The 23,130-nt window shown below is 55.5% G+C and overlaps 1 protein-coding gene across 6 annotated transcripts in view; it reads right to left on the bottom strand.

Annotated features, from left to right (window-relative positions):
- Positions 1 to 23,130, bottom strand: part of GTF2IRD1 (GTF2I repeat domain containing 1) — a 114,107-nt gene that overhangs the window by 12,190 nt on the left and 78,787 nt on the right. For all 6 annotated transcript variants that reach the window (XM_081257607.1, XM_081257605.1, XM_081257608.1 and 3 more), the window contains 2 exons: positions 20,096 to 20,279; positions 19,474 to 19,502 (listed from right to left, as the gene is read on the bottom strand). In XM_081257607.1, the coding sequence (XP_081113733.1) occupies positions 19,474 to 19,502; positions 20,096 to 20,279 (213 nt within the window). The remainder of the gene's footprint in view (positions 1 to 19,473; positions 19,503 to 20,095; positions 20,280 to 23,130) is intronic.

Genomic DNA, 23,130 nt, shown 5'->3' with positions numbered 1-23,130 from the left:
CATGACGCACGTTACCACTGGATCCTCCCGGCTCAGCGTCGGGCCTCTGAGAGGACGCCCACGTTTCTCCGCAGCTGCTCCTGGCTTCTCCCCCACCTCTTTGTTTTTACTTAACTTGGAGGAAGGGGGTTCCATTTTTCTTAGAGGACTAGTTTTTGAATGAAATAGGCCAGGTTAGCCTCTGGCGGGGGCTGGAGGGGAGAGAGGCGCTGGTCCTCTGTGTACTCAGAGGCAACCCCTCGGGTGGTGAGGGCAAAGGAGTGACGCAGTTGCTGGGAGGTTGAACCTGAACCCCAGGTGAAGAGGCCCTGCCTGTGTTCCTGCTTGAGCCCCAGCCCTCCAGCTCCATGCAGGGGGGAGGGCTGAACACGCTTGTGTCGGGGGCTCGGAGGTGCCCAGGACAGAGCTGGTCTCCTGTGACTTGAATCATGGCCACTGTCCTCAGCTGGCCCCTGGCCGAGTCCTGGCGAGCCCCGGTGTGGAGGAGGAAGGCCATGTACCCTGCTAGCCTGCACCTCCAGCCAAGTGGGCCTGTTGGCAGGCTGCGGGCAGGTCACAGGACTCCTTCCTGACAGAGCCAGGCTCCTGCCACCACCGTCACACACCCACTGTCTGGAGAGGGGATGGCCAGGCCTGTGGTCACCAGGGACCTCCCCAAGGATGGCTGTGGGCAGCGGCTGTTCCAGCCTAGGCTGGGGTGGGACAGTCCCGGCAGCCATCATCTCCGAGTCTGTTCTGCTTGTAGGCGAAACTAGGATCAGGAAACATGAGAACATGGGGAGGGGGGTGAGGCACAATCACTAGGGCCCCGTGGGGCCTCGGCCGTACACCCAGTGGTCTTTCCCGGGCTCTGAGGTGCAGCCCTGTTGCCAGGAGTTAAGACTACACGCTCTGAAGTCTGACTGCCTGGTTTCAAATCTTGGCTCTGTTATTAGCTCGGGACCTTAGGCAACCACTGGATTTCCTTGTCTGGCAAGTAGCAACAGGGCTTCCCTGGTGGCGCAGTGGTTGAGAGTCTGCCTGCCAGGTGGACACGGGTTTGAGCCCTTGTCCAGGAAGATCCCACATGCCGCACAGCGGCTGCGCCTGTGCACCACAGCTGCTGAGCTTGTGCTCTGGAGCCCGCGAGCCACAACTACTGAGCCCTCGTGCCACAACTACTGAAGCCCGCGCGCCACAACTACTGAAGCCCGCGCGCCTAGAGCCCGTGCTCCGCAACAGGGGAGGGCGCCGCAGTGAGAAGCCTGCTCAGCACAACGAAGAGTAGTCGCCAATTGCCGCAACTAGAGAAAGCCCGTGCGCAGCAGCGAAGACCCAACGCTGCCAAAAATTTAAAAAAAAAAAAAAAAAACCTTAAAAAAAAATTAGCAACAACGACCGCATGGAGCTGCCGTGAGGATGAGGTGAGGACATTATGCCCGTGCCTGGCACAGTCTATGGTCTAGTTATTACTCTTCTTCTCTGGGGGAGTCCTGCCTGAGCTTCTCTGAACCCAGGTTGGTTGTAAGGACACCAACGGTTGCAAACATTTCAGAATGTTCTCCATTTGGAAATGTCACAGGGCTCCATGCGGAGTGTGGTGTGCCCTCAGTGTACCCGCTTGAATGCCTGTAGACAGTGGGGAGAAAGGGGGTCCTCAGGGCCAGTGACAGGGAAGTTCCCTGGCCCAGCAGGTTGCAAGACAATCTTGACTGTAACCCTAATGCTGTGTGGTATTTGGAAAAGCACTCAACTTCTGTGAGCCTCAGTTTCCACATCCCTCAAATGGGAATCCTGGCCTGTTGGGAGGGATCCAATGATACCGTGCATAAAAAAATTTAAGGTCTTACGCCATCAGTGTCAAGTTATCATTGACGTTATTACCAGTGCCTCAGTTATCTTGTGTAGTCTCAGGAAACGAAATCTTCCATACAAAACTCTTCCAGATGATGGAAGTTTGTTCTCTTAAGTCCCTGGGTTTGCTTTACTCATGTGGGAGAGACCATTTTCTAAAACTCATCAAGTACCCCTCTCTTATTAAGCACGTGGTTGGGGGTAGGCAGAGGTCACCCTCATAACCTGACCGCCAGTGCTGTCCAGAAAGTGCTGTTGAACTTGCGCTGGCTGCAGTGACCTGTCCCCCACTGCCCCAGGCTGGCATTTCTCCTGCCTCTTGCTGCTGTTTCCAGTTTTCTGGTCTCCTCTCTCTCACTACTGTCTATCTCACTACTGTAGCTCTCATCTTGTTGTTTCTAATCTGCTGTCTGTTAGCCTGAGGATTAACTGAATTTTGCCTGGGGAAAGAAAGCAACCAAGCTTATTAAACCACAGCCATGCTATGTACACAGTTTTAAGCCAGTCAGCTTGGGGTGATGCCTGGGGTGGCCTCACAGCCCTCTCCTGGGGCAAAGTACACGAGCCCTGAGCAGCCTGGCCTTTCTGAGCCTAGTCTGAGGTCCCCAACTCAGGCTGATGACTGTGTGCTGACAGCCATGATGCAAAATGACACAGAGGCAGCCAGCAGCAAGGAATGCTGCTCAGAGGGAGAGAGCAGATCTCTGGGGAAGAGTGGAATAACTATTCCTCCTCAACCCTCTCGAAGCAGCCTCTCCTCTCTGCCAGGCTTGGGCTGGGCGATCCGGGCAGAAAGCAGACCTGGGCGGGCCTGGCTCTCAAGAGAGCAGAGGGTGGATATCCACCCCACCTTGGCAGAACAGCTGCCTTGTGCAGGAAGCAGGGGCCGCTCAGGTGGGAGACGAGCCAAGTCCCTCTCTGGGACCCTGCGACTTGCAAGATACCTCCCTTGCCTGGCACCAGACCTTTGCCAGAATAAAAGGGTAAAACTCAGTTCATCTCTTAACCCCTTCCATGATCTGTATTTAGGGGGAGCAGGAATTCTGGGGTTTTTTTGGCCAGGCTGCACGGCTTGTGGCGTCTTAGTTCCCCGACCAGGGATTGAACCCGGGCCCTCGGCAGTGAAAACGCCAAGTCCTAACCACTGGACCCGCAAGGAAGTCCTCCATCTGTTTTACAGACGGAGAAGCTGAGGCTCAGAGAGGGGATGGCCCTGCTGCAGTGGGGTGGAAGCCCTCCCCAGGCCCATGACCCCATGTACCCAAGAGAATCTTTCGTATGTGTGCCAAAGAAAACATGCTCAAGCGTGCTAAGAGCACTCTTAGTAACAGCAAGACCATGGAGGGAACCCAGATGGCCAAGGACAGGAGAATGGACAAATCAATCGTGGTACAGTCACTCAATGGAATATTACAGAGCCCTGAAAACAAACAGCTATGGCCACACATTTCAACCTTGTGTTACGTCATGTTAAGTGACAGAAGCAAGTCCCAGGCTTCTTACAATAGGACACCTTGGTTATAAAAGTTAAAAAAAAAAGGGACTTCCCTGGTGGCAAAATGGATAAGACTCTGCACTCCCAATGCAGAGGGCCTGGTTTTGATCCCTGGTTAGGGAACTAGATTCCACATGCATTCTGCAACTAAGGAGCCTGCCTGCCACAACTAAGACCTGGTGCAACTAAATAAATAAATAATAATTTTTAAAAAGTTAAAAAAAAAACATGAAATAATTTTGGTTTAGGCCCGTATTATATGCAATAGACATGTTAAAAGAAATCAACCTGTGAGCAGTGATTAAATCACGGGGTACGACAGTATCAAAGACATTTTTGGGAATTTGAATACAGACTGTCTATTAGATGACAGGGAGTTAGTAAGGTTTATAAGTGTGAAAATGGTATTGTGGATCTGAAAAGAATAGCATCGTTCTGCAGAGTTGTGGGTTGTGTGTTGAAATATTTAGGCATGAACAGTCAAGATGTCCGCAACTTACTTTGAATGGAGAAAGAGGCAGAGACAGAAATCAATGGGGCGGGGTCTGTGCCTGTGGGAGAGACAGAGAGGGATGGAGGGAGGGAGGGAGGGAAGGAATTTGGCAAAATGTTAAGAATTAATGACTCCAGGGACTTCCCTAGTGGTCCAGCGGTTGGGACTCCACGCTCCCAATGCAGGGGGCCTGGGTTTGATCCCTGGTCGGGGAAATAGATCCGACATGCATGCCGCAACTAAAGATCCCGTGTGCCACAATGAAGACCCTGAGTGCCACAACTAAGACCTGGCACAGCCAAATAAATAAATAAATAAATAAATAAATAATTTTTTAAAAAGTAAAGTATTAATGACTCCAGGGAATTCCCTGGTGATCCAATGGTTAGGACTTGGCGCTTTCACTGCTAAGGGCCTGCCTGGGTTCAACCCCTGGTTGGGGAAATAAGATCCCGAAAGTCTGGGCTTCCCTGGTGGCGCAGTGGTTAAGAATCCGCCTGCCAAAGCAGGGGACATGGGTTCGAGCCCTGGTCCGGGAAGATCCCACATGCCGTGGAGCAACTAAGCCCGCGCGCCACAACTACTGAGCCTGCGCTCTAGAGCCCGGGGGCCACAGCTACGGAGCCCGCGTGCCACAACTATTGAAGCCCGAGCATCTAGAGCCCGTGCTCTGCAACAAGAGAAGCCACCACAATGAGAAGCCTATGCACCGCCACGAAGAGTAGCCCCCACTTGCCCCAACTAGAGAAAGCCCGCATGCAGCAACGAGGACCCAACACAGCCAAAAACAGAAAATAAATTTATTAAAAAAAAAAAATCCCGAATGTCACATGGCGAGGCCAAAAAATAAAAAATAAATAAAAAAATAAAAAGAAGAAGAATTAACACACACAAACACAAAAAAGAGAATTAATGAATCCAGACAAAGAATATATAGGCAGGCATTATACTATTCTTTTTTTTTCCTGCAGTTTTGCAATTTTGAAGGGAAAGAAACCAAGGGATTGACACACATAAAATTCAGAATATTTGTTCTGGGGAGAGAGGCAGACAGGATGAGGGAGAGCACGTAGGTGGATGTACGTTATTGGTTCTGTTCTGATTCTTAGACGGGTGGCGGGTTCATGGGCGTTCACCATAGTATTTATTAACGAGTGAGCAAACAAATATGTGGGAATACGAATGAAAGAATAAAAATAAATGAATGCTAAATGCAATGTGGTATCCTGGACTGGATTCTGGGATGTGAAAACGACATCGGTGGAATAACTGAAGAAATCTAAATAAAGCCTATAGCTTAGTTAATCGCATGGCACCAATCGATGTTAATTTCTTAGTTTTGATAAATGGACCATGGTTATGCAAGATGTTAACATCCTACATGGGTCAGACGGTATTTGGGAACTCTGTGCTATCTTTGCAACTTTTTGTAAATTAAAAATCACTTCAGGGCTTCCCTGGTGGCGCAGTGGCTGAGAGTCCGCCTGCCGATGCAGGGGACACGGGTTCGTGCCCTGGTCTGGGAAGATCCCACATGCCACGGAGCGGCTGGGCCCATGAGCCATGGCCGCTGAGCCTGTGCGTCTGGAGCCTGTGCTTGGCAACGGGAGAGGCCACAACAGTGAGAGGCCCGCATACCGCAAAAAAAAAAAAAAAAAAAAAAAAAAAAATCACTTCAAAATAAAAAGTTACAACCATCAATCAATTGATCGATTGATGATTACATGCAGGGATTGATGGCAGAGTGGGTTATGAGCCAGGATCGTGACGGATCTGATCAGTGCATGGGGTTCACTGGGGAGGGGGACAGGGGAGGGAAGAAAGCAAGCCTTCTCCCCCAGAGTTCCCTCGAGCTGAGCTCTGTGCCCCCATCAATCCATCTCCCTTCCCTGGGATGGAGGTGCATGGTGGGTGGACCACAACCTGCCTGGGCAGGTGATCCAGGTTCCTCCCTGGAGTCCAGCTGTCTGAACTTCAGCTGACCCACTGCACACAAGAGCCTGGAACAATGGCCAACAGAGAGCTGTCTGGCTGGGGCCTCCCCTGTTGGGGCTCCAGGCCCTTTCACTGCCCTCCCAGCTGCCAGACACTGGGATGCAAATCTTCCATTTGCTGATGTCACGTGCCCACCAGAGACAGTGCCTGGTGATTTACACAGTGATGTTCTTTATTCCTCATGACAAGCCTGACCTCTAGATGTTATGATCTCCATTTTACACATAAGGAAACCGAGGCTCAGAGGAGTCAAGGTGCCTGTTCCCAGCCACCAAGGCCGCATGGTTTGCGATGGGTGGCGCTGAGGCTCAAACCCAGGTCTCTCTGACCCCTGGGTGCTGCATTCCCATCTGAGAACAGCCCAGTACCTCCTCAGAGGGCTTTCTCACAAACTCTCCTGCAGCTCCATGCTCGAACCTGCAAACCTGGCTGGGCAGAGCAAGTGCCAGGTTTTCTTGTGGGGGTCTGTCTTGGACAGACAGTCCTGGGAGCAGACATGCCCATGGCCCTTCCCAAGGGAAATCGTGTCCTTCCCTCTCCTCTCCCCTTCCCTCCTCCATGGTCCCAAGGTCGAACTGTGGCCAAGACTGGCCAGGTACGGAATGCCACACACTAAATGTGATGAGCAAGGCATCAGCTCCCAGCCTGGGCAAGGTGGGCAGATGGAGGCAGTGGACCGCACAGGCGAGGGAGGGCTCTACTGCCTTATGCGGGGAGGGGGTACCGATCCCGATCCTCATGCTGTACAGCAAACTCTGCAGCCAACGACCCGAGAACAGATGTTTCCTGTGGGCTGAGCGTGCAGTCTGTTTGCACGTGTTCAGGACTACAGCCCCAGCACCCTCAATAACACCCGACACATCACAAGCGCTCGGTAAATAACTGTCTGAGAAATTAAGCTCCTGCGTGCCAGGCACTCTTCTTAGATCTTTGCATGGCTTCCTTCACTTAATCTTTCTGACAACCTTATGAAGTTGGTCCTAGGACTGTCTGCATCCTACAGACGAGGAGACGGAGGCACACAGAGGAAGCCACGTGCCCCGGGTTACACAGTGAGTTAGAGGGAGAGCCAGGATTCACCCCAGCCCACTGACCACTTGGCAGTACAGCCTCGTTCTGTTGTGGCTGGGAGGACAGGGCAGGAGTGTCCGACTCAGTTGCTGCACACGGGGAGGGAAGAGATCTTCCTCTGCTCCATCCATGCTGCTGTTTCTTCTCACTCTCTCTGCATCTGCAACCCCTATACCCATGTTTCCGCCTGCTTCCTTGAGCACCTTTGATTCTGCACATCCTAGGCCGGCTTCTCCAGGTCCCCTCAAACCTGTCCCTCCTCCCTTCTCGTGGGTCCCTGGCTCCAACCTCCCACACGGTCACTTAGGAGAGAAACCTCGGCTGAGTAGTGGCTCCCAAAGCTGTCCACGCCCTAAGCCCCGGAGCCTGTGACTATGTTTCTTTACATGGCAGAAGGGACTTTGATGGTGTGTTTAAATTAAGGATCTTGGGGCTTCCCTGGTGGCACAGTGGTTGAGAGTCCGCCTGCCAATGCAGGGGACACGGGTTCGTGCCCCGGTCCGGGAGGATCCCACATACCACGGAGCCGCTGGGCCCACGAGCCATGGCCGCTGAGCCTGCGCGTCCGGAGCCTGTGCTCCGCAACGGGAGAGGCCACAACAGTGAGAGGCCCGCGTACCGCAAAAAATAAATAAATAAATAAATAAAGAAAGAAAGAAAGAAAGAAAGAAAGAAAGAAAGGATCTTGAGGTGGCTAGATTATCCTGGGTTATTTGAGTGAACCCTAAATGTAATCACAAGGGTCCTTGTAAGGAGGCAAGGTCAAAAGCAGAGGAAGAGGGGACAACAGAGGTTGGACGGATGCACTTTGAAGATACAGGAGGGGCTGCAAGCCAAGGAACGCAGGCGGCCTCTAGAACATGGAAAAGACAAGGAAACAGATTCTCCCTCGGAGCCTTGGGAAGGAACCCACTCTGCGGACACCGTGACTAGCCCTGTGAGACTCATTTCGGACTTCTTAGCTCTACAACTGTAAGGAGATAAACCTGTGTTGCTTTCAGCCACCGAGTGGGTAATTTGTTACAGCAGCCAACGAAACCCCTCTGTGCCCCCTTGTCTCCATCCAAAAATCCAGGTGGGTCTTCTCACCTGCCCACCCCGAATTCATCCTCTGCTTTGCAAGCCACTCAGGTTTTTCTAAACAGTCTATCCGACCATGTCCTTCCTTCGCTTTAAACTCACTGAGGGCTCTCTGTTGTCTGTGGGGCAAATCCATCCTCCTTTCCCCGGTGAAGGAGATCCTCTGCTGGTACCAGAGAAGTTGTTTTCACCCAGCCCTGCCACTCTCCAGGTCCCCACCCAAGAGGGCGTGCAGAACCTGCTGTTTCATGGAACAGACAGTGGAAACCCGGGGCTCCCCTACTTCGTGCAGCGGAGGGGAAAGCTTCTCCCGCTTGCCTTGGGTGGCATTTATAATCCTGCACAGTGGGCCTGGGGCCTGCTGAGAAGCCATCGTTGCTCAAGGCCTGACCCCTGACATCCCTGCAAGATGCTAAGCCGCGTCTCTGGGCTGTGGGAGCCTCACGGCCACAAGGGGAGAAGGGCTTCCCCCGGGGAGAATGGGGTTTTTCCACTCAGCCCCAGGACACCACCCACTCCTGGCCCCTCCCGGTTTTTTCCTTACCCACAAAGGCTGAAGGCACCAGGGCCCTGGCCTCTGACTCCGCTCACTCCCGATGATCTCACTCTGTCAGGGCTTTAAATACCAGCAATATGCTTGTGATTCCCCAAATTATACCTCAAGCCTGGCCCACTCCCTGGACACGCCCCCCACCCTCACTCTACATGGAACAGTGCCTGGATAATACCCCACACTTAACACGCCACAAACACGCCTGGGACTCCACCCCACCCCCCGGCCAGCTCTTCCTGCATCTTCCTCGTCTCAGCTACCTACCCGCACCTCCATCCTTCCAGAAGCTCAGCCCAAATCCCTGAGGTCAAACTCAACTCTCTCTCTCACAGCCCACATCAGCAAATTGTCGGCTTCAGTTACAAACTCTGCCCAGAGTCAAGGACTTACCACCACTGCTGTCACTACTGGGCCTCACCTGCTTTGCCAGGACCAACTCCCTACATCGTCCCCTGCTGCTACCCTGTGTGTCCTCACCCAGCAGCCAGAAGGATCCTGTTAGATCCTAAACTGGATTCTGTCTCTCCTCTGCTCAGAAGCCTGCCCTGGCTCCCAGCTCACTTGGAACAAGGGTCAGCATCCTGATCCATCGTCCACAATCGGCCTTCTCTCCCATTTCCATCTCATCTCCTACCTGGTCCTCCACCCGACCTGGCCTCCCACCCTGGCAGGGGACCTCAGGGCCTTTGCAAGGCTCTTCTCTATGCCCTCCTGGCTCACTACTGCCGCCTTCAGGCCTCTGCTCACCAGCCTTCCCTGGCCACCCCACATCTAGGGTTGTGACTTCTCAGCACTCACACCTGGTACACTTTACCCTTGGCACATGGTCTGTTCTCTGCATCCCTACCAGAACGTAAGTTCCACGAGGCAGGGTTCTCTTTAATTGGTGTTGATCAAAAGCTACTTACACCCGGCCCAGTGCCCGGCCCAGAAGACACCTCGGAACCGTTCACAGACTAAGTACCTGGTCCTGAGCTCCCAAACCTGCAGGGGTCCCTCCGCAGGCTGTGCTGTGCTGTCCCCATCCCCACCTCCCACCATGAGGTCTCTTTTGCCACCAGACCCTCCCCCACCCCACCCAGCCCAGGAGGTTGGAAAGATCCGATCCACCCAGTAAGCCACGTGCGCTGAGCCATCCTTCGTGCCCCACCCCCCAGGCCTCCACTTGCGTGGCTCAAAGACGCATTTATCAGCCAGCGAGAGAGCTTCTGTTCCGCACGCAGTGCCTGGTGACCCTGAGAGCTGATCTCATTCCAGCCTAAATAAAGGCGTTAGTTGTTCCTGTCGGCTTGGGTGGTCCCAGCTGGGGAACTAGTTTCGGTGAGGTTTTCTGGAATGTTGCAGAAGAGCCTGAAGCCCCCCATTGCTCGCTCCTGGGGCCTGAGAAGCCCCCTGTCTAACAGCCGCTGGGAACCTTGAGGTACCCTTCCTCCACCTGGCAGAGCTGAGGGAGGGCAGGGCTGGGACCACTGACCAGCCCAGGGGCAGACTGGGGCGGCCACGACCCATATGGAAAGGGCGGGGCCTCCCCTCCTGCAGGAAAGGAGGCAGCCAGCCAATTCTGGGCCTGGCAGCCGGGTGTCTGCCCACAGAGGCCTCCAGGCCCCACCCAGCAGATGCCAGCTCTTCCCGGGAAGGCAGAAGTGAGATCATTACTGGAGCCTAATTAACAAAGAAAAGCAGAGATAATGAAGTGGAGAAACATGTGGCTGGCACTGGAACTGTGACATCTTTAGAAACTTGAGAAAGGAGGGTTTTATTTTGAGCTCTTACGAGTTGGAAGGGTGGAGGGGGGTGGCGTAGGGAAGAGAGGGAGGCAGGAGTGTGTGACAAGGGTCGCGGGGTGGACCATGAGAGCTGTCCCTGCTCCATGTGACCTCGAGGCCCAGAGATAGCAAGTTAACTTATCCAGGGTCACAGACAGTAAGTTAACTCATCCAAGGTCACGCAGCTCCTGAGGGCCCAGCAGGCGACTTGCTCCTGCTCCTATTCAGTCCCTCCCCCCACCCCCAAATGCCCTCTGTTGAGGTCAATCCCAGGCCTAGCTCAGGTTCCCTTCTCCGGGAAGCCCACTCCTCCCAGCACCTGATGAGTGACAGGAGGCCCCGCACAGACCTAGCAGAGGCCCCAGTGGGGACAATGACAAGAGGTGCCATTTGGGGCTGGAGCCGTTCCCTCCTTGTACCCTCCCCGCAAATGGGATCACAGCCCTCCCCTCCGCAGACCCTTCACCCACAGCTGAGCTTCTCAAACTGGGCCTCAGGCAACGCTGGGGGTGGGAAGTAGGTCAAGTGGGAAGATCTATTTTCTCAGCAGAATGTAACATGACATAGTTCCTTGAATGAAAACGCAAGTGGAGACTCTCTGAAACGGGGGCTTCCTAGGTAAAGCTGGGGCCCGGCAGAGCTTCGGCCCTGTCCCGCAGGGGTGCTCGGGCTCCGGCCTCGGGGACATCAGCGGAAGAGCTTGCCAAGGCCGGGTCTGCAGGGTCCAGTCCACGCTGCAAAGCCAGGCCTTCCAGGCCCTCCACGCTCCGGCCTGGCCGGCCTCTCCGCCTTACCCCTCCCGCGCACGACGGGCCATTTATTCCTCCTTTCCTTGCCCTGCTGGGGCACCCTGGGGCAGCCCCAGTGTGACTCTTCCCACTTTGCAAAGAGGGAAAGCGAGGCCCAGGCAGGCAAACCGGACTTGCTGCTGGAGTCACACAGGAAGTCGGCAGCTCTGCTCTGTCTGTGGGGCCCGGAGCCCCTTTTCCCGGGGTGGGCGGGCTTGCTGCTCACCAGGGGGTTCCCCCAAGCTGGCAGGGAGGACTGAGCTGCTGGGGTCCAAAGAACCAAACCAAAAGGAGAGGAAGCTGGAAGCCTGTGTTTGGCCAGAAGGGAGCCGGCGCAGGGCAGCTGTGGGGAAGCCTGGAGCCGGCAGCTGAGGGAAGTGAGTCGGTGGGTGGGAGACCCCTCTGTCTGCGCCCTCCCTAGTTCCAAAGGGCTGGGGCTTCGGGCAGACAGGCACAGGATGCACAAACCAAAGGTAGCTGCAGCGGGCAAAGCCCCTCCCACCTCTCCTGCAGTGCCTCCAGGTGAGTGGCTGCTTGGATGCCTCCAGTGATGGGGAACTTACTACCTAACAAGACTTTTTTTTTTTTTAAGTCACTGCTATTCGAGAACCTTTCGAGAATGTTCATTTCCTTGATCTCTCTGGTGTTGCCTAGGACTCTGCTCTCATGGGAGGTTTGCAAACAGCTGCCTGACTCAGCGCTTCTTACCCGCAAATCCCTCCACCTCCTTTCCTGGGGCTCCACCTCCTCCGTTCCTTCACAGGCTCCTCTCCCTCAAGGTCTCTTGGAGGTCGGTGTGCTCCCGGCTCTGCCCTGGGCCCTCTCTGCTGGCTCCACGCTCACCCAGGCCAGCCCCAGTGCCACCCTGCAGGCTCTCAGCACCACGACTGCTCTGGATGTCCCACAGGCCTGCAGACCCCGCCTTGGGGATGGACACCACCATCACCCTTCTGGAACCTTCTACCCTCTCTCCCTCCTCATGCCCCACTGCCACCTCTAGATCCTAACCCCACCCATCTCTGGGTCCCACAGCCCGTGCTGCTCCAGTTTTGCCTTCTCCCATCCACCTTGGTAGCTGGAAGTGTGGTTACCATGGTAATCGTAAGACAATACAAATCCAACCCTATCATTTCCTCGACTGAAAAAGCCTCCAATGCCACCAGAGAAAGCTTGAGTCCCCAGCGTTTAGGTCAAGGCCGTGCATGATTCGGCCTTATTCTTTTTCTGCGATCTTCCCCCATGCCCAACCAGCCCAGGCTCCAGAACGGCACAGCCCTGGGTATGACTTCAGCCCTGTTTACCTATGTGACTGCTTCTTTCAGCCTCAGTGTGCTCAGCTGCAAAATGGGAATGAAAACAGCATCTACCTCGCAGGCTTGCTGTGAAGACCCCAAGAGGCTCTGGGGGAAAGGCCTGGGGCGTGGCACGCCGTGGGCATTCAGCGAGGGTTGGACATGGACGGTCATTTCAGGGCTCCCCACCTCTGCAAGTGCTGCCTCTAAGCCTGGAATCCCCCCATCCCCAGGGAGGAATGTCAGCTCCCCGGGAAGCTCTCCCAGACCCCCAGATGCGCGTGGCCTGCCTGCGGGGAGCTGATTCTCCTGGGGAAGGGGGAGGACTGGTCTTTGCCTGCGGGTGGCACTGAACTTGCACGGGGCTCAGGATACCCACACCGCTGCCATCCGTCCTGTTTCCTGGGGATCAACGTGCGGGCAGACACGCCTTCCAAGCCCCTGGCCCTCCCTGTCTCGACCTCCTCTCCTCTTTCCAGTCACGTCTCAACCCCGTGGTCATCAACATTGGTGGCCCCTCCACGGTGTCCAGGTCATACATACTTCCTTCTGAGACTGTCCCTTCCCATCTTTCCAGCCCTCCCTCTAGGACCCTAACTCCAACAATCTTCCCTCCGCCCCAGTCACCCTGCCCCTGTCCCCCTGTGTGCAGAGGGGTTCTGGCAGCGCTCTCAGCACCGCCTTCCCCACCTCCTGTTCTCAGGGGGACGTCCCTCCTCTGCCCACTCTCCCCACCCTCTCTGCTGCCGTATCATCCATTTCTCTAAAATCACACTGTCACTATTCAACCTCTAAAACCCTCTCCTCATCGCATTTCACCCTGCAGCTCCCACCCCACCGCTCCTCTGTCCCTAAAGGGCCATCATCCGCAGCTGATGAGTTCATTTCTTTTCTCTTGTTCTCCCCTGAGCCCACGATTCCACTCAGGTCCTCTCCCCTCCCTGAAACTGCTTTTTTTTTCTTTAATAAATGTATTTATTTTATTTATTTATTTTTGGCTGTGTTGGGTCTTCATTGCTGTGCGCGGGCTTTCTCTAGTTGCGACGAGGGGGCTACTCTTCGTTGCGATGCACGGGCTTATTGCGGTGGCTTCTCTTGTTGTGGAGCACGGGCTCTAGATGCGCAGGCTTCAGTAGTTGTGGCACACGGGCTCTAGAGTGCAGGCTCAGTAGTCGTGGCGCATGGGCTTAGTTGCTCTGCGGCATGTGGGATCTTCCCGAACCAGGGCTTGAACCCGTGTCCCCTGAATTGGCAGGTAGATTCTTAACCACTGCGCCACCAGGGAAGTCCACAAAACTGCTCTTGACTGTGCCATCCTTGGACCTCTGGGCTGCTCCATCCCACAGTCCCATCTCAGGTCTGAACCTGACCTTGCAGCAGCACTGGGCCCAGGTGATCACTCTCCTTCTTCAACAGTTTCTCACTCAGCTTCCAGGACATCACACCCTCTGGGGGTTCACTTGTCTCTCCTCAGCTCTAAATGCTGGAGGGCCCCAGGGTTCATCCTTGGACCCTTGAGTCCCCAGTCCCCCCATGGATAGTCCCCTGACTATCCATGCTGAACCCCACTGTGATCCAATTTCATGACTAAAATGCATGAAATACAGAATGGCTCCCGACTGCATGTCTCCAGGGGGACTCTCTCTGTAGTCAAATGCTCTATCCCTAAGCTATACCCCTCAGTGGGGATCTCTCTGATTTGTAGATCCAACTGCCTTCCTAACCTGTCTACTTGGGTGTCAAATTTGCCCACCACTCGGATCCTCACCTCCCTTTCCCTCTCCAGCTGCTTGGGACAAAATCTTGATGCTATTCTGTTTTGTTTTGGTTTTTTTTGTTGCCACACCATGTGGTTTGCGGGATCTTACTTCCCCGACCAGGGATCAAACCCGTGTCCCTTGCAGTGGAAGCATGCAGTCCTAACCACTGGGCCACCAGGGAAGTCCCTTGATGCCATCCTTGATCTCTCTCTTTCCCCCTCCCCACATTCACTCTCAGCAATCCTGTTGGCCCTACTTTCAAAATATGTCCAGGGCCCCAGGGCCTTTGCACTGACAAGTCTTCTCCCTGGATGTCTCGACCTAGATTTCTTTCTTTCTTTTTTTTTAAACATTTATTTATTTAGTTAATTTATTTCTGGCTGCACTGGGTCCTAGTTGCAACACGCAGGATCTTCATTGAGGCACAAGGGATCTTTCGTTGCGGCACGGGCTCTTCGTTGTGGTGCGCGGGCTTCTCTCTAGTTGTGGCGTGTGGGTTTTCTCTTCTCTAGTTGTGGCGTGTGGGCTCCAGGGCACGTGGGCTCTGTAGTTTGTGGCACGGGGGCTCTAGTTGAGGTGCGCGAGCTCAGTAGTTGTGGCACGCAGGCTTAGCTGCCCCACGGCATGTGGGATCTTAGTTCCCTGATCATCGACCTAGATTTCTACATGGCTTATACCCTGTCTTCATTCAGGCCTTAACTTCTGGTGGCCTCTCTAAAATTGTGCTCTTGACAGTCCTATCTTTTGTGTGTGTCTCCGTGGCACTTGTCACTATTGAATATGATACGATTTGTTCTTATTTACCTGTCTCCCCTATTAGAATATAAACACCACGGGAGGTAGAGATTTTTTTTCTATTTTGTATTCCCAGATCTTGCTTGGCGTTCAACAGGCATTCAATAATCTTTTTATTGTTGTTGTGCAAATAAATGAACTCAAAGGATTATGAGCCTTAAGGGATAGACAGGCAGGACTAATGTTATAGATGCTGATAGCCAGAAGGGGGCAGCAAAGACCTACCCAGTGTGGATGAAAGGTCGGGGGTGGGGAAAGCCTGGGCACATGCTGTGTGACCTCCAGCGAGTTCCTTAACCTCTCTGAGCCTGTTTCTTCCTGTAGGACTGGTTATTGGGGGAGATCAAATGTGCTGGTATGGGAAGGCTTGGTAATCAGCAAATCATCAGCCTGATGTGGATGTTAGGTATCCACGGTGTGAGAAGTTGCCCTAATGTCCATTCTTGGGGGACAGGGCTGTTATATAACTATGATGCACCCTGATGACAGATCATTGTAAAGTGTCTTAAAGACATGGGAAAATGCTTATGTTTAAGCGTGTGTGTATGTAAATTTACGGAAAGGACGAGATATACAATTAATAAGCTTGGGGAAAAATCTGGAAGAAAGGTATCATCGTAAAAATAAACAGCCATCTGGGCAGTGAGATCTCTATATTTTCCAGATTTCCACCATGGGTATGTATTCGTGTTTCCCAGCCTACTAGAATGTTCTACAGCTGTTGCTACACCAGCTACCTGGGCAGAGGGCCTCTCCTTCCTTAGTCACCACTGATCTTTCCCAACGTATCATGAACAGCCCCCTTTGCTGTCCTGGGTTTACACAGCCTCGGGCCCCTCTGGGTCTGGGGAGAGACCCACCTTGACTTGGTGCTGCTGAGGGCAGAGACTGTTCCCAGCCACCTGCCTCTCTGGCCCCTGGCCCAGTGTCCCTAATTTAACTCAGTGCTGCTGCAGGCAGGTGGGTGAGGTGGGGAGCAGCCTGGCCAGGTGGCAAGGAGCTTCCAGTGGTGTGCACCTCGCCCAGGCCTCACTCACTCAGGCCCCTGGGATTGAGCCTGGTTTAGTCAGACACCCGCTCTGTGCCCTCACTTAGGCTGTGCCCTGTGTTAGAACCACACAGCCTTCTGCTCAACTCCAAGGCCCAGCTTAATGTCACCTCCTCCAGGAAGCCTTCCCGACCCCCAGGAACAACAGTAACAACTGCCAACCCCATTGGCTGAGCCCTTCCTATCACAGCTGGCCCAGGGCTGAGGGCTTCACAAACATCTCTCTCGAGCATCAGCAGGGGGAAAACCATCCTCCACGGCTCACCCACCAATGTCCACCCTTCATTCATTCAGATCACCTGGGGAGGCAGACATGACCATCTCCATCTCACCGATGAGGAAGTGGAGGCTCAGAGATGTGAAATAATGAGCCCCGAGTCACAGGGTTAGTAAGAGCCGTCTGGGGTTTCAACCTGGGTGTGTCTGAGCACCAGCCTGTGCTCTCCCACGGCCCCCACACCACCTCGGCCCCCAATCCTAAAGCACATCATCTGCCACCCCTCCACGCGCACAGGTACAGCCTACCTTTCTCCAGGCTACAGCACCTGCCAATGTTCCGCCTTCCCCAGAGACCTGACCTCCTGCTCCAATTCACCTCGGAACCCCAGGAGCTAGCCCGCATCAGGCTTCAGCGACTGTCTAATGGACAGTTTGGGAACAGCCCTTTCTGGGACAGGAACAGCACCCAGCGACCTCTGGTGAACCCTCGGAGGCCCCTGTGAGTCTGGACACCTTCCCAGCCCAGCGTGACAAATGGCGTTAGGAAGCACACAGCTGGCCTGCCAGCCCATCTGCCCCGGTCCCTCCAGGCTGACACCCGGCCCAGAGCGCCAATGCCTGGAAAGGCGCTGGCAGTTCCATCCCTGAGGCCTGGGGCCAGGGCCAGGTGCCCATCTCTTCTTCTAGGCAGCCTGCCACCCTCTCTCCCATACCAGAGAAAGCATTTCCAAGGGCCCTCTCTGCACACAGGGGGGCCACAGGGAAGGCCGATGGGTGGGTGGACTGGCACAGAAAAATGGGGGGCGGATGGCCACCCTGGGGTCATGGCTGAGATTCAAGAAGCTGTTCGAACAGGAAGATGAGCTGTCGAGCCCCCCTTGCTGGAGGGCGAGCCGTGGTCAGTGGAAGAGGTCGCCCCCCCCAGAAGGGGGCGATGGCTGCTGGCTGCCTCTCTGCGCCCCAGTGTTTCTCCCCAAAGCCTGACACTCCGCTATTTGGTGGCTGCTCTGAATTACATGCCGCCCGCCTGGCATCAGTGGGCCTCCCTGACGGAGCAGGGAGCCAGGTGTGGAACCAACACTTCCTCCACTACAGGTTGGGCGTCCCAGGCAAGTCACTGAAGTTCCCTTGGCTTCAGTTTCTTCATCCGTAAAAAGGGGACAAAAAAAGGTGATACGCAAAGCGCTGAACTCACAGCCCAGCATACGATCACGTGTATTTCTTGCTTTTCAAACTCGTTAAAATATGTGCATACCCCTGGAGCAGCTATATTTTCAGGCCTCCATGGGGCCCTTCCTTCTGGGTAGGAGGGGCTGGGGATCACAGGGTGCGCAGGGGGAGGCCGGCGGACTGCCTCACCGTGTTTCTCCTCTCCATCAGCAGAGGGAGGCCCGGCCATCCTTCCTGCTGCCGCTCATGGGAAGAGGACGGACACTGCCCGGCTCTGACACCAACCTGGGCAGAAAGTGAAGTCGGGACGGGCAGTGGCTTGAAGCTGACTCAGTGGCATAGGGCTGACAGGGTCACGGGGCCCCTGCTGTGGGGCAGGCGAGTGGACCACAGGCTGCCCACCACAGTCCTGGAGCAAGGCAGGTCCACAGAGGGCTGAGTGACCTGTCACAGAGCAGGGATGGACCAGGGGCCCCAGGTGGCACCAGGGGACATGTGTCCTGCCCCCCATGGCCAATGAGAAGAGGGTCCCTGGGCCTGTGATGTTCTCACGAGCACCTGAGCCCTCGTACCCCTGTTCTGTCCTGCAGCCCCCAGAAGCACAGGCCTACCTGTCCACGGGGGCGAAGTGCTCCAGATCACGGGCCTAGAGGCCGGCCAGGCCACTTGCTAGCCGTGTGACGTGGGCACATTGCTGAAACGCGAGCCTCAGTTTCCCCCTGAAGGTCAGGCTTTGGCGCCAACCTCACAGGTGTGAGGAGTAAACGAGATGCCTCCTCTGTCTGTAACCACGGTACCCAGACCACTGCCCAGCCCTAGGAGGAAGGACCTCCAGAAACATGTGTAAAATGGACCCACGTGAAGCGGTCAGCACAGGGTCTGACACCCAGTCATCTCTTGGCAAGGTTTCCGCCAGGGCCACCGCTGCTGCGCTTTGCTGCTCTCATCTTCACCATCTCTACCTTACTAACATCATCCGATGGCTTTCACACCTCCGAGAGTTCTGGAAACACACTTTGGGCGTAGGCCTTGGACCCCTGCTGCTTCCCCAGCTGACTGCCTGCCTCTCCCTCCCTCTCCTCTAGGCCCTCCAAGTCCTGCTCTCCCCCGAGGCCCCACGAGAGCCTTCCTCTCCAGGAAACCCTCCCAAGCACCCCTTCCTCTGTTCCTCCTCCTTGGGGTCCCTGCAGCCCGACAGCACCTGCCACACTGCTACCCCCCTCAGTGAGTCTGGCCCCCCTCCAGGTCGCCCCTTCCCCAGAAGCCCACCGAGCCAGGCCTGGGCGCAGGGAGTGAACAGCTATAGGTGGCAGGGTCAGTGCGCACAGAGGTGGGTGAGGAGTGAAGTGGGTGAGACCGTGACCGTGAAATTGGATTCCTGTCCTGCAGGCTTTCTCTGTTCCCAGCGCAGCCTCCCCAAGGGGCCAGGGCTGCCAGTGACCCCGCGCGGGAGGAGGGCAGAGGCGGCAGAGCTCGTCTCCACGCGCAGGCTCTGGGGTCTGCGTATGCAGCTGCCTCCTTGACGGCCCGGCCAGCCGTGAGTGCTGACCAGGTGGTCATGTCACCCCCCGCAGGGATAGCCCCTGCTCATTCAGGGTTTGGGAGGGCCAGGACATAGCCTGGGGGATGGTGTGGGGGGTGGTGGGTGGATGCCTTGAAATGGGGCCAGGAGAGGCATTTTACGAAGCGGGTAAGCACTCACCCACATCCCACCGCCAAGCTCGCAGGTTCCCCTGCAGACACCCCTCCCTCTGAGGTTAGGAACCCACCCCATCAACCTCATCTGCTCACCAAGGCCCCTGCATTAGGGGAAGTGGGGGGCACTGACCCGGCCAGGCCCCTCCCTCCTGAACACCCATCCCAGGCTTAGAAGTCACCAGTGCCACCCCACCACCCCTTTCTCTGTCCCAGGAACCGGGGCCAGGTTCCAGCTTGGCCCCTTCCTCCTCCCTGCTGGGGCCAGAGCCCAGGGAGGCGGGACAACAGAAGGGCGGGGGCTCCCACTCCAGGGCCCTGGAACCGGTGCGCCACGGTGAGCTCCACTCCGGCCTCTGGCCCCCAGCACCATGGCCCACCCCTGTGCCAAGTGGCCCCCCCATAGCCAGCGCCTCTTACCAGGCTTTGGGATGAGTCCTTGAAAAGGCCTGGAAGAGAAACAGAGATGGGGGTGTCAGGGGAGGGCCTGGGAGCTTGTGAGGAATGCGTGGGACCCACCCCAGACCTGCTGAAGCAGAATCTGCATTTTTAACAAGATGCCCGGTGCTTCGTGTGCACGGGACCCTGGGGACCCTGGGACGATCCGGCAGGGCGGCTGTGCACCAGGCCAAGCAGGGTCTCCTGCTGGCTCTGCCCCGCTGGCTCCACCCAGCTAGCTCTGTGGCCTGGGGCAAATCACTAGTCTCGGTTTCCTCTGCTCTGACACGGGCCAAACGCCTCTTCCAGGGGATGAGGAAGGAATGCAGTGAGCAGGTGCCGCAGCAGGTAGATGGGGCCCATGAAGGCTGCCCCCGCTATGGCGGCTGGGGGGCAGGGGAGCTAGTCTCACCTCTGTGGGGCTCCCTGCACCCTGGCTGGCCTGCAGTCCCCCTTCCTCCAACCCCCAGGGCCCAGGGTGGTGCTGGAAGAGCTGCCTTGTCCATGGAGGGCAGGTCCACCCGAAGGAAAGGCCAAGGGACTGTGGTGCGAGCCCCCTCCCGTGGTAGCCTCGCCTCCTCTCTGTCTCCCTTCCCCTGAGTACCTGGTGACGGTGAACTTGATCTTGTCAGCCACCGCAAGGATCCTCTCCAGGTTCTGGGAGCCAAAGGTGCAGGGCTTTCGGAAAGGGATCCCGGGGGGCAGCCCCTCGATGATCACCGAGCCGGGGTTACTCTTGATCCTCTTGTAGGGGACCTGGACTGGGTACTTGATGCCCAAGGCTTCCCCTGCGGACGAGAGGGACAGAGGAGGTGTCGTCAGGAGCCAGAGGCGGGGCTGGTGGGTTGTTGGCAGCCAGGGGGTGCTCCATGCACGAGTGTGATACACCCCGTGCACAGGGGGGTACAGTGGGGGGCTGTCGTGTAGCACTGCAGAAAGGCACAGTCAGTGAGGGACTGGGAAGCAGGGGCCCTAGGGGGTCGGGGGTGTGGGCGTGTGCCCAGTGCAGGCTGAGGGGTGGCCAGGGGACGTGTGGCTATGGCTGCTGGGAGAGGGCAGGGGCTAACGTCAGAGGCCTCACAGCCTGAGAATCTGAAAGCCGTCTTCCCTACAATGGCCCTTCCCTACAACGCCTGACCCTCCATCAGCCCCGCCTCACCCTGGTTCAGGATCGGCCTGGCCTAAAAGGGCAGATCGCGTCTGGGAGCAGGGAGGCCAGCCAGGGTGCGGCTCAGACCTCAGGGCTCTCTTTCCACATCTGGGGCTCGGCCTCATTCCTGTCGCCAATCCCCTCTGCAGAGGGCTGTGGCATGTCCATCCCAGGGACTGTACTTTGTCTCACAGCCTGGGAGCAGCCCTGAGTCCACTGCTGATCCACTCTAGGCCAAGGCCTGCTGCCTGCTGTCAGGCTGATGTGAACGTCCATGGCTCTCTGACTTAGGTGGGGTGCACCATGGGAGCCCCCTCCTGGACAGAGGGCTGGACACTCCTCAGTGTCACAGGATGCCCCTTTACAAAGATGTGCTGCAGAAATCTCTGCACGTCTTTGCACTAGGAGAAGTAGCTGAACTTTTTCTGGGCAATAAACTAATTTTTATCTCGTGGACACTGGGAATGGTATAACTGGCCTCATTTCCCTTTTTGCTCTGGCTCCTAGGAAACTCAGAGCTTGATGCATGCCCTGCATCTAGCACGTACAGAATGGCTGAGTCTTCATGTCACCCCTGGCTTCGTGCCATTGCTTCAGCTTGTTTGTTTGGCTTTATTCAATTGAGATGTAATTCACATACCATAACATTTACCATCTTAAACAATCCAGTGGTTTTTAGCGTACTCAGGAGGTTGTGAAATCATCACCACTATCTAACTCCAGAGCGCTTTCATCACCCCAAAAAGAAACCCCATCCCCATTAGCAGTCACACCTCTCTCCTTCCCTCTGTGCCCTGGCAACCAAACCAATCCACTTTCTGTTTCTATGGATTTCCAGCCTGTTTTAAATTCTTTATCCTGACTTTGCTGCAGACAGAAATGCACTTATACCCATAATCCATGAATGGGGACACTGCCATCTCTACTTCCTCACTCCTTGCCCCCAAAAGGGCTCTTCCTAAAATGATTGACGGCCTCTGTGTTGCCCAACGCAGAAGATATTTGCTCTCTTTTGGCAAAATCCAACACAGATGACCACTCTCCCCTCCTTGAAGCCCTGTCCTTGGTGTCCATGATGCCTCACTTTCTTGGTTTCCCCTTTCTGGCCACTCCTCCCCTTCCTGGACTTCACCTCTAAACACAGGGCTCCTTAGCTTTCTGCATGGGTCCTCTTTCTGCTCTCTTTGCACCCCTAGGGGTGTCTCCTCTGCGCCTATGGTCTAATTTTTGCAGCCCATCCGGACACCTCTCCTGAACAGCAGACTTGTCTCTCTGCCTGCCTGTGAGACATCTCCACTCACCCTTCAGACTCAACATATCCACATGGAGCCCATCATCTCCCCTCTTCAAACTTCCCCGCTCAGCAAGGGCGCTGCCCCTTCTCCCTGGCTGGCAGTTTGGGTATCCACCTGTCTCTGGCAGCTCTGTGCTCCCCACTCCTCCCCCTTGTCATGGTGACAGGTCTGGGTAACCCAGGCCTAAGCCGATGAGCACGTGGCATTTCTCTGCCATGGGGATTGGGTAAAGACTGGACATGTGACTCAGTGGGGATCCATGAGAAACAGGGGAGGGCCCAGGGAATTCTGGGAAACTCTCAGGCTTTCCTGAGAGAGCCTGTGGAAAAGCCAGCTCTCTCCCTGGATGGGATGTCTGGACCTGCCGTGGTCATTCTGCTAGCAAGCAGGAAGTCAGCCTGAGATGATTCTGACACAGTGGAAGGACACCAAGTTCATTCCCTGAGCTGCTGGATCCAGCTAATCCTGAAAGCCACCCTACTGCTGGATTTCCTGAGTTATGGCTAATTGTACTGTCCAAAGACAGCGGCACCAATCTTTCTCCCATCCCACATGCTCCTCTTATAGTGTAACATCGACACTCCCCATAGAGAAGGGGGTCTATATACCCTCCTCTTACACTTGGGTGGAACTTTGTAACTGCTTTGACCAATGCAGTATGGCAGAGGGGACACTGCACAACCTCTGAGGCTGGGTCATAAAAGGCAACATGGCTTCTACCTGGCTCTCTCTCTCAGGACACTCAGGAGCCCTGACCAACGAGCAGGAAATCCAGCTACCATGGAGTTGCTATGCCAGAAAGCCCAAGTAGAGGGGTCACACAGAAACTGAGAAAGATGCTTGAGGGGCCCAGCTGTTCCAGCACCAGCTCTTTCCCCAGCCCAGGCGCCAGACATGTGAGTGAGGATGCCGTCCAGATGACCCCAGCTTCATCCGCCTTCTGCCTGCAACCCCAGGACAGACCGTGAGTGACAGCTGCCCAGCTCAGCTTGCTCCCAAAGTCCTGACACCCTCAGAGATAATACATGATCATGGCTATTTTAGGCAACCACGTTTTCGGGTGATCTGTTGTGAAGTCATAGTAACTGAATCATCAGCCAATTAACCCCCTTAACGGTTGAAGCCAGTTTGTTTTTGTTACTTGAGACCAAAAAGCACCTTAACAGATACAGCTTGTCTTCCTCGAGGCAGGAC

Source organism: Mesoplodon bidens (assembly GCF_964165515.1).
Source record: "Mesoplodon bidens genome assembly, chromosome: 15".
In the NCBI taxonomy this organism is placed as follows: Eukaryota; Metazoa; Chordata; class Mammalia; order Artiodactyla; family Ziphiidae; genus Mesoplodon; species Mesoplodon bidens.
Note: the sequence above shows the minus strand (reverse complement) of the source record. Positions and strands in the feature narration are given on the sequence as shown.